The sequence below is a fragment of the Athene noctua genome, chromosome Z, assembly GCF_965140245.1.
Source record: "Athene noctua chromosome Z, bAthNoc1.hap1.1, whole genome shotgun sequence".
NCBI lineage: Eukaryota > Metazoa > Chordata > Aves > Strigiformes > Strigidae > Athene > Athene noctua.
The window spans coordinates 51779424-51791340 of record NC_134077.1 but is presented as its reverse complement, the minus strand read 5'-3'; the positions used below and the strand labels follow the sequence as shown (position 1 = coordinate 51791340).

At 36.6% G+C, this 11917-nt stretch overlaps 1 protein-coding gene across 1 annotated transcript in view; it reads right to left on the bottom strand.

The window, feature by feature from the left end:
• Positions 1–242: 242 nt before the first annotated feature.
• CNTNAP4 (contactin associated protein family member 4) overlaps positions 243–11917 on the bottom strand; it is a 239885-nt gene continuing 228210 nt past the window's right edge. Inside the window, exons 22-24 of the mRNA XM_074931769.1 lie at positions 8251–8469; positions 7844–7915; positions 243–3762 (exon numbers count right to left, since the gene is read on the bottom strand). Of these exons, the coding sequence (XP_074787870.1) occupies positions 3569–3762; positions 7844–7915; positions 8251–8469 (485 nt within the window). The 3' untranslated portion in view covers positions 243–3568. The remainder of the gene's footprint in view (positions 3763–7843; positions 7916–8250; positions 8470–11917) is intronic.

The window sequence follows — 11917 nt, the reverse complement described above, 5'->3', positions numbered from 1 at the left end:
AATTGGTAAATGTTTTCCCAAAACCTAACTAAATCATATGTATGTGCTAAATGTTGAGTACATAAATAATTACAAGCCCTTTGTAGCTAGTGTCCACACGAAGTTTTAAAAATGTACTGGCATACATGCTGCTATTTATTTTCTAATGTACTTAAGAAAAAATATATTTGCCATGGAAAATGTGTCAATGCACAGTAAATTTGTTATATTAGCCCTCAGTAATATCTATAAATAACCACACTCACCAAGTTGTTATGTGCACTTCTACATATTTTTACTGTTTAAAAAAAAAAAAAAATCAGTACATTGTCATCAGTTTTAAACTTTGTAATACAAATTTTTTTAAAAATATTTTCCTCATTTATTTTAAAAAGTGTTTATTAACAGAGAGGTGAAAGGTCACACACTGGAATAGAGAATCAAAAAAGGGACAGCACAATGTTTTATGATGTCTCAGTGCACTTCGGTGCCAGCATTTTTGTGTACCCATAGAAATTCAGCAAGTAATGGAAAATGCTGCTTCAATGACTATGAACGGATATTTCGAATTCAGGTGATGACTATATGGTCACTCTTCCGATGGATGAAAACAGGCATTTGCATCTTCAGAGAGACATAATTATTGTATACTATAAATCTGCAGATAGATGTGCATTCAACAAAATCCATTTCTGCTTTTCCCTCTAGAATCCTTCACATCATAAAATGCCTTGAAAAGGTGTTTGAATGAAATAATGTGCCATCCATACAGACATTTCTACCCTCTCCCCCCTTTTTTAATTAGTCTGAAATAGGGGTTTACACAGCTTTTAATTTCCTGTTGCTTTTAAAAATTCAAGGAATAGGGAAAGAAAATAATTATTCATCTGGGAGGAAATCAAGTAAGGGAAGAGACCTTTCTCTCCATCAAAACACGCAGTAAATGGAAATAGAAGTAAAAGCAAGTGACTGAACAGTTAGGTTTGCATACTTCCAACCTGTCCTGGTGTGGGTATATTTTATTAAGTTATGAATATATGAGTAATATATGAATAACTCTTATATGAATAGTCTGTCTTTTATCATGAAATCAGGATGTCCATTTTGGTGATCTAATGTATTATAATCAACACTATCATACAAGTTTTGTTCCACATGGTTACTACATCCAACGTTCATAAAAAGAGAACTGACTGGGACTCATCACTGCTGATAGATTTGTTGACATAAGTGACACATGAAGGTGGACATTGACATATCTATCACAGGAAGGGAAAGCCTCTTGAGATGCAGAGGGTTTGAGTTAGAGAAGTCCATGGAAGGACTCCTCTTGAATTCAATGCAATTTAGGCCAGACTCTTAAAAAGCAGGTCATAACCTTCACTTTAAAGTAACTAGCTAGACTGTGAGGGTCCAAAGTAGCAAATGTAACAAGTCAAGGTCTTCTTCTCATGACCCATGTGAGGCTTTCATCTCCTCCATTCCCCATGCACAAAACAGGGTATTCTCATCCCTATCATTTATTTGGAATACTCCAGTATCATTCCCTCACCATGCTTCGTCTTTCGAAAGGTGACATACTGTCATGAACCAAACTGTAGCGGTCAATACGCTAACACATACATGACATGGATAACGTAGTTCTTGATCCTGGGTCTTCAGCCTGATTAATTTATCAGAGATGCATACAGAATTGCAAAAATGAGAAGAACAAGAATGAAATGCAACTTAATCTGAACAATTTCCAATTCCAGATCCTCCAGGTTCCAAAAAACCTAAAGTAATTTGTTCCTAAAAGGGAAGTAAAGCTGTACAGGAGGAAGCAGAAAAGGAACTGCAGAATTCTTAAACTAGAAAGTAAAGATTGATGGGAGGAAATAAGCTTTAAAATACAGCATCTGTTGGAAATTTATATTTACAACTACTATTATGTAAAGAAAATTACATATTAAAGGTTTTGGCACACCATGTCACGTTTCTATGTCTTTAAAATGTTCTTGGGCATCTATGAGAAACATTTTCTAAACTTCACAGCCTGGGGTCTAGCTTTGATTCTCCTCACTGAAAGGATATAAAACAACTCTGAAAGCTGTTTAAATTTTAAACTCAAGTCTACTAGGGCACAGAATTCCTGATTCTTTTCTCATATCCACGCTCTAGGCACACAGTCTTCTTTCTAGGAAAAAAAAAAAAAAATCCTTTGTGTGAGGGTCAGTTACAGAAATATTGGTATCTAGTGCTATTTTTGATGCCTTAGGGTATTCTATCTGAATGTCTCTTCCAAAAGACACATAATTTCTGTAGAATTTGTAATATTCCCACTAGGCTATGAGTATTTCAGATGCCCTATGGTGTTTAAAGCATCCTTATAATCTTCTCTTTAGACAACTCAAGTCTACCCTTCATCTTTGACAATTTGTCTATACAACATCATAGACAGCTCTCATTTACTCTGTCAGGATAGTAAGTACCTGTTTATTTTTGAATGGTATTACCAGACCTTCTTTCACAGAGGTATAGTAGGTACTATTAAGAGTGAAGAATAAAAGTATTCAAGTAGCAGCCACTGTACTAGACTCTAAATGCCCTACTTCTATTATCATAATAATAATAAATAATTTCTATAATTTCGAACAACTTAACTTTGAGGTATGGACCAGATCATAGACACAATTTTGTCAGAGAATACATCCCAGATAGTGCACAGAACATTACTTTTTGACAGAAGAAACATTAATTTCCAGGAACAATTACCTTGATCATCTTTTGGTATTTTCACTCATGATAATTTAACTATTGTTAATATATTACTTAATCTTTCCAAGCAAAGTTTTGCCTTCTGTGATCCCAATTTTATTTAAAAAGCCTAGAATGTGCATTAGACTTGGTGTCATCACTTGACCATCAGTGAGAACCTACTGCAAAAGAGATTTTACAGCATTTCAACAGATTGCACACCCTTCAGTTTTAAGTCCTGCTAGGCTTGTCAAAAAGATGGGATAGTGATGACATTGGTCACATCCCAGAGGAAAGAGTACAGTTTGTTTTGGACACCAAACTCCATGACTCACAAGCAGATGCTGACACTAGCCAACAGCAGTTCAAAAGGCATTTTCAGTTTGATGAAGAGGGATCACTATAATGCAACACAGCAGAATTTCTTTAGTAACACAAAGTATTAGAAACCACCTTTCACCTTGAACAAAATTCCAGAATTAAATTGTAAAGAAAAGTATAGGAACAACTTCATAACAATTTTCCCATTCAAAAATCATATTCAGTATGTACGTTAAACTTCAGTCATAGAAGGTCACATCAGAACAGTCGGAAACTACCAAAAATGAAATTGGTTACAATATCTAATTCACTGTTACATAAAATGCATTTACAGTATAATAACTAAGAAATGCATGTAATTTAAAGAAGCCCCCTATAGCAGTCACTGAGACTGAACATATGTAGTATAATGTCTCAAATCCATTGCATTTACTGTAGAGTGCAAGAGCTTTTTCTGTTCATTGAGAGCCCCTGGCTTAACAAGAAAGTCAGACTGTCGCATTATGATATTAAATAAGATCATGAATGCCAATCAGAAGAAATATTCCTTTTGATTTTCACTGGCTGTGTTTTGCATGCTGAGCTCACTTTTCAGTGCAGATTCAGCACTGTCTTCATTTTCAGATCCTTTTGCCTCATTTTTTGAGTATATGCCTTTTTTTTTATAAATGCGTATGGCTATGGCAGTGATGCAAAGTAGGATGAATATCACAACTGCTATCACACCTAGGAGAAGAAAAGAGAAAAAAGTCAAGAGAAAGGATAGACAAATAATAACTCAAGGGCCAGAGTAGGACAAAGAAGGAATGACTCCCTCATGTAATAGAAAGTCTTACAGGGAAATCCAAGAAATAAGAAAACATAGCTGCTTTCAAAACAGAAACAGCACTGTAGTATAAGCTTTATGGTAATTGTTTTGAAATTTTGCACACTACTTGTACAAAAAAAATAAAAATTCCACAGAATACAATAATTTTTGTAACTTTTGACTGGAAGAGCAGCAGGGGCCTTAGGTTACTTAGGTTACAGTAGCTGTAACCTAACAGTAACCTAGCTCTCTGTCAGGCCGAGAATTCAAGCCACTGCAGATTTGAGGAGCCGTTTTTCAGAGGCTTTCCTGCCAGACAGTGGGACAGCACAAAGGACACTATTATGACTTTCCCCTTTTCCCCAACTCCTATGAGTATTGAACACTCTCCCTTTCCTTAGTCACTCAGGACCCTTTCTCATGCCACATGTCTTCAGGAGAGAAAAGGGACACATGTCCCATCATGAGCTTTCACCTGCTCATCAGATCTCCTATCATTGCTGCAGGATTGGTGAAGGAATCTGGGAAGCAGAAGCAAGGCAGAACAGGGTGAGGACAAAGATACCAGTCTGGATTTATGACTCAGGTCCTCTATCAGCCCTGCCTGTATACACCACAAAGTTTAAGCCTCAGACACTCTGCAGTAAAAATGGTTGCATAGAATTAGTCCTATTCATATCCACTACTCCACACAAATTAGCTCAGACCACAGATGACTGGTTCTGACTAAACACTGCAGTTAATGAGGAGAATTTATAAAAAAAGAAATGTAAACCAGTTCATCATAGGGACTTCACTGGAAATTGGATAGTGTTTATAGCCACCTATCATCAGGTCAAATGGGACAAACATTCTACAGTTTATTCTGCCTCATGGAAGAAAATCCCCACTCTGACTGCCTTTGGTATATCACAATTAGATGAAGAGATTTTCATGATCTATGTTAGCTAGGGCTCACATTTCTATAACCACATCATTATAATGAATAGACACTGGTTAAAATACTAAAATACTGAAATAAAGGCTTACTTCATATTCAGCTTCATCCTAGGTGTGTTTCTGCTTTGTGTGACTTTGGGTTCATAAGTAAATAAGGTCCCTGCCTACCCATACGGTAGTGAGCAAGCATCCTTTTCCAACAGCTTTAACAGCCCCATCTAGTAGGGTAAAATCATCATCAGTACAGTCACCTGCATTATGGTATTCTAGCTGACCAGTTAGAAGGCAAAGGGGCAGGAGTATAAGCTTTATATAGGAGATTTATCAGGTACAATATATGCCATATACCTAACACAGAGACTAAATCAAATAAGCACTTAGTTTTAAAAGCGACTAAGATTTATTGGACTGTTACCAAGGCGTGCTGCTCCTAATGCAGCAGATTAGGAACAGTAAGGAAAGAGATACTTCCCACAGAGATAAGCATGACCTTACAGACTTCCAGATCATCTCCTCTCTTTCACACTCATCCTCTCATGATGGCCTCAGGCCCTCAAATTCATGATTCAGAGATTGGGCATGAGAGAAACTTGAGGAGAAATGAAACAGAAGGGGAGCAGAACGTGCTTATCAAAGAGGCAGAAAGCAAGACTAGGTTGTAGGAAAGAAAAAAGCACTGAACAGTCTTGAAAACAGTTGTAAAGTGGCTCAGCTGCACTTGATGAAGGAACAATCTGCTGCATAACTTGGCCACTACTGCAAGAAAAATAAAAATACATAGTTCCTTAGCACTGTACATAAAAAAAGATGATCCAAAATTCAGCACCTTTTTTCATTCTCTAATATGTGCAACCATCCTTAATGGTAGGAATAAAAACATTTTTGTGTGGTATCTTCTTCTCTGGAATAGACTCTATAATCTGAGTGAATCTGCTCTCATTTAGATTAAATATAACAGTCATTCCTTTGTTGCACAGTCACAGTACATGCTCCCTTTAAGGGCTTGTCTATAAATTTGCCTTGTCTGAAGTAACTGAATTGGTACAGCTCTCAGTTATACTCATTTAAGGGTACTTACATTAAACTTTACAGAGTGTTGTACATCTTGCTTTATTTTGGCTTTTAAACAACCATAGAAAGAGTAGAAATTTTGTGAGTGCATATTCCCAAATGTGTTTAATAATAATAAAATTGTGAGCTTATTAATATCTTAAAAAGACTCTAACTATAGTAGCTTGAAGTTCAAAAATGACTTTGTTGTTAAAAATCACCACCCCCACTAAATTATCTAGTACATAAAGTGATATTTATGTACAGATATTTTTGCAAAATAATACTTATCTTTTGAAACAGCAAAGTAATTTCTGACAAAGTTAGACGTGTAGAAGAACTCAGAAACCATAGTTTTAAATTCTGACCTCACTGAACTCAGTGGTAAAATTCTCAATGTTTGTGTGTATAAAAATATACAGATATAAGTATCATTTCACAAGCAAGGAAGCTTATAGGTTTCATTACTTCTTATTTTAGTACCTTTAGCGCTGCTCTGTTACAGGTCACTGACCATGTAGTGTGCTGTTGGCAGGCACTGACCAGACCAGCTACCATTATTTAAATTGCAGATATACAGGTGACTGCATGTTCTTATCTTAACCCCACCTTCTGTAGATCTAAATGCATTTATCCTCAGTGAGACGTCTTGGCAGCTTATTCAGCTAAATCCCACTATGTCATTTGTCTGCTGAGGCTTTTAAAGCCCTTAGAAAGGAAACCTATACAGAATTTAAAAGATGGAGGGGATGACCTTTCCCTTCCCCTGCCTTCTTTCTGTTGAAAACTAATGGGAATTGAAACAGTGAATTATACTGTGAAAATACCATCTTCCTCCCAAGAGAAGAACTACCACCAGAAATTCTCACAAGGGAAGACTGTCACAAGAGACAGTATTATTCCTTGAAGAAAAAAACTGAACAGACATAGCCATACACTTGCTCCAATACCACTGACAGGAACTGAAATTCTTAGCATTCCAGATCCCAAACTCTCCCAATGAAGGCTCACTTGAATAATCTTCATTCCTGCTCAAGAGGCAGAACAGGTAGGCTTCCCCACTACAAAACAGGTGGATCTTGGCTTAAGGATGGTCAGTCAGAAAGACACAGTAATGGAACCTGAATATCCTGATTATCAGTCCTGTACTTTAAGCACAAGACAGCACAAGACATCTGTCCTAAGCTTTATACCATATTTGTTCTGATGGGCATAAGAAATAAAGGACTGTCAATATATTCACTTTAGAAGCAATTGAACTGTGTACATGGTTCCTCTATTCCTTTGTTCAAAAAAAAGTGTTTTGAAAAAAGCTTGTGAATTTTCATTTGTAGTTCTATTTGAGCTTATAAAAGTGGCCAAAAGGAAAAGTAAGAAAATAAAGGAGAAACCAACAGTAATTTTTTATTATTATTTTAACATGCATTTTATTTTTAAGCTGTTAAAGTTAGTGATGGTCTGTCCAAGAGTACATTGCTTTCCAAATGCAGAACCTGCATGGAACCTGCCTCAGTCTGTCAAAAGATTGATTCAAGAAGTGTTAGACCCCATTTTCTCAAGAAAAATCTGTGTTGCTCACATCTGTTAAAGAAGATTTTGAACTTGACTGTTTAGCAAAATGTAATTTTTTGGCATAGTCAAGGAGCAAAAATAGTTCTTTTTTAAACATACGCCATTTGTCACAATGAATCCAAATGCTTTTAAAATCATAGACACTAGCATTAGGCATGTTGGAAATCTTGTTAGTATCTTGTGTTTCCACAGTTTGTTCCAATGTATAGAAACACTGATAGCATAATTTTATGTAATAAGAAAACACGAGAGCTATTGATTGTATTTTAAAATAAAGCTTGATTTTTGTCTGTCTAGTACTTGTAATAAAACAAAATCTTTTTACTAGTTTCCTTATGCACACAAAACTAAACTGACTTCACTTCATCATTGAAAGACTCACAGTTATTAGAAATAAAAAGGTTCCTGTTCCCATAGAGTTGTTTTAGTCCCTATTACCTCCAATAATTGCAGAATCACTTCTGATTGCATTAGCTAAGGGCTCTCCCTCATCTATTGGTCCAGAGTGATCTGCAGCAGAAAAAAGGAAAGTGACAGACAAATAGAAGAGTTTTCAATAAATTCTCACATGATTAACACTCATGTACAGTATAGAACAGTGGCAGTACTGTGGGTCTGTAAACATGCAAAGAACAAGAGTGATATCGATGATACTTTGCAGAGATAAAGAGAGAAATGTAAACATTCAGAGGGAGACAGGCTAAAGAAGTACATATAAAAGAGAATTATTTTTCTGAGGTGTTAACCCACATGGAAAAAACATAAAAGGTAGTTGTGATTCAGGTCATGAATACTCTATTAAGATTTTGCTTCAGAGATCAGAACAAGTGATAACCATATGCTACCTGCAAATGAATGGGTTGTTTCACTTGATGTTGAGTCAGCTCCAGTTAAAGTACCACAGTTGGATTCAGTGAAGCGTCCCCTTACAGTGATGGGGGCTGAGCTGCTGTGGTGCAGTGCAGCCTTCAAAGGAGCAATGTGGTTGAACTGCACTGAAGAGAGACATCCAATAAACCCCTGAGAGTTTGCCTTCATAGTCTCCTCATCTACATCGTTGTTTTCTATTAATCAAAAGGAACAGAACACAATTAATCATAGTGCAAATGTACAAAATAAAGTGACAGAAGAATAAATGAATAATTAACCTGTGTTCCTCTGAGTATCTCTGAGTTACAGCAACATATGTAGATTCACTGAATCCCTTTCTTTTCTATCTTTAATGAAAAGACATTCAGATACATTCAACCTTTTTTTTTTTTTCTGAGGCAAATGCTTTTAACTTACTATAGCAAGTTCCAAAGCAAAAATATTCAAATATTACTAAAATATTTAAATTAAAATGCAACACTTCTTTCATTCTACAAAAAGATAAGGATAGAGAATGCATTCATGAAAAATACATATTTTATTAGATTTCTGCTTATAAATATGTATACTATTGGATCATATTCATTCCACAGATTCATATATCTACTCCATCCCATCACCATCAAGTCTGTCCTAACAAAAACTCCCTCAGGGCCTCAGATCCTGCAAATCTGTCAAGACATTTTCTGAGAAATTCTAAAAAATGAATGGTGTTCCATTTTAAATACAATGTCAGTATCTATCCAACTAAGGAAAAATAATAATAATAAAAAAGAAGAAACACCCTCCCTCTTACTCTCTTGAGCTACCTTTCTGCATGTATGTACCCTGTCAGAGCTATCTATTCACCAGCTAACGCTCACTAATGCATACTTTGGAAAGGGAAAACAGTTTACTTACTCTGACAGTTCTAATTTAAGCAACTCTGGAAGTACTGAATATTAAAAGAGGACTCAAGGCAAACATGTCTTCACGTTTTGTGCAAATAAAATGGGAATTTAATCTCATTCATTTTCACTTCGAACTTGTCTTAGAACCTATGAAAGAACTTGTGATCTTTACAATAGCTACCACAACAATTTTGAATATCAGTGTATAATGCACTCCCCTATACAATTAGATTAATAGTGAAAATCGAGCTGATGTGTTTTGGTGGAACTCTGCAAAATAGCACAGCAACATTTTCCTTAACTACTCTCTGCTTATTGCGGTGGTGATGCATTATTAGATAGATAGATGTCAGCCAAGATTCTCCTCACCTACGCTGATGGATTACATAAAATGTTGGATGTTTAACTGCCTCCGTTCTCTTTGTGGCATACGCTGATTCTAATGATTGTCTCACCACACTGAAGGATCTGCTAGATCTGGATGTCCTAAGAAAAAGACTAACCTGAGGTGGCAAGAAAAAAATGTCCTATCCCCTTGTGATAAAAATATACACCTCTAACTATACATAGGATCAAAAACCTCAAGAGAGAAGAATTTTCTATTATTTTCTAGTTTCTTATACAAATCATCTTGAAAATGTTTTAAGTGTATAATATGAAAGGAAATTAGGTATTTAAAATTCTTAGAGTACACTTGACTTATTAATTAGAAAATACTGCTGGGATAAAGTAAAATTCTTTATTAGATCAAGCAGTCTTGCTGGTAAAATGAAAAGGTTTAGGTAAGGAAAACCCCTTTCCACTTTAGTGCTTAAGTCAAATTTAACTGACTAAAAATCACACACACAAAGACAAGTTGCCTATCAGAGACTGTATTTTATAGTAAACAGCAGTAATGCATCCGTAAGCATCTTTATAGCAATTAATTTGACAAGTGTACTCAAATTTTCATCAAAGAAGGACTAAATTACCCCACCTACATTGCCTTCTTCAAAAAAACCCCAGTGCAAAACACAAACTCAATAACCCTCTCTCTTGAATTCTGCTTTAACCATCTTTTCTTTGTGAAGTAATACTGAAAATCAGCAGACATACAGTTCCTAGCAGAACATTTTAAGATAAGAACTGTGCAGCCATAAGACTAGCTTTGACCTTTCTCCTTTTATGATGTTGAAGATTTCAAAATTTTTCATGTTCCTGTACAATCTTATCTTGTCTTAAAATTACATGTTATATGTTGGGTGAACTATTGGCTGATAGGTTGGGCTCAAAGAGTTTTAGTAAATGGGTTTGCATAAGGCTGGTGGCCAGTCACCAGTGGGGTTCTCCAGGGCTCAATTTTAGGGTCAGTGCTCTTTACTGTTTTTATAAATGATCTGGATGCAGAAGCCAAATGTAGATTAAGTAAGTTTGCCAGGGATACTAAATGAGAAAGAGCTGTGGACTCCCTCGGGGGTAGAGAGGCCTTACAGAGAGATCAAGATAGACTAGAGAGCTGGACAGTCACCAACAGTATGAGAATTAACAAAAGCAAGTGCCAGATTCTCCACCTGGGATGGGGTAATCCTGGTTATACATACAGTTTGGGTGATGAGAAGCTGGAGAGTAGCCCCCATGGAAAGAGATCTGGGGGTTTGGGTTGATGGTAAGTTAAATATAAGTCAACAACAGGCTCTGGCAGCCAAAAGGGCCAGCCGTGTCCTGGGGTGCAGCAAGCACAGCATAGCCAGCTCGTCAAGGGAGGTGACTGTCCCACTCTGCACTGCACTGGTGTACACCCCACCTCGAGTACTGTGTGCAGTTCTGGGTGCCTTGACATAAGGATATCAGACTATTAGAGTGTGTCCAGAGGAAGGCAACCAAGATGATGAAAGATCTTGAGGGCAGGACCTGGGAGGAGTGTCTAAGATCACTTGGTCTGTTCAGCTTGGAGAAGGCCGAGGGGTGACCTCATCACAGTCCACAACTTCCTCAGCGGGGGCAGTGGAGGGGCAGGCGCTGATCTCCTCTCTCTGGTGACCAGTGGTAGGACGTGAGGAAATGGAATGAAGCTGCATCAGGGGAAGTTCATGTTGGACATTAAGAAAAGAGTCTTCACTGAAAGGGTCACTGGCCACTGGAACAGGGTCCCCAGGGAAATGGTCATGGCACCAAGTCTGCCAGAGTTCAAGAAACATCTGGATGGATGATGCTCTTGGTCATACGATTTAGTGTTAGGTAGTCCTGTGAGAAGTCCAGAGTTGGACTTGATGATCCTTATGGGTCCCTCCAACTTGAGATATTATTCTATGATTCTATGAATCTGCTCAGCAGAAAAAATTAATGCACATTTAACTTTCACAGTTAAATTACCAGCTGGAGGTACTATCATGCCTTGAAGAATTGCCGCAAAATCTCACATTTGTGTAACAAGCCTGTGTTGGTATGAAAATTTTATTATGCCCAGGCTTTTTGCATTAAAAGTGCTTATTACAGTTAAAACTAATTCTATCTATACACCCACTGATTTCAGTTGAATCACATATGGTTGGTTGGTTGTTGGGTTTTGCCCTGTGGTTATTATGTGACCACATAAATGCCGCTACACTACTACTATTTTTTTTTTAAAATTTGAAAAAATACATTATTTTACTAAAGCTAACCTATGAATCGGATTGAAGTAATGAGAAGAAGATAAATTACTGAAAAATATGTAATTAAACAACTATTTTTCTGATTTTTGTGCACAAAAGAACACCCTTTGAAAACATTT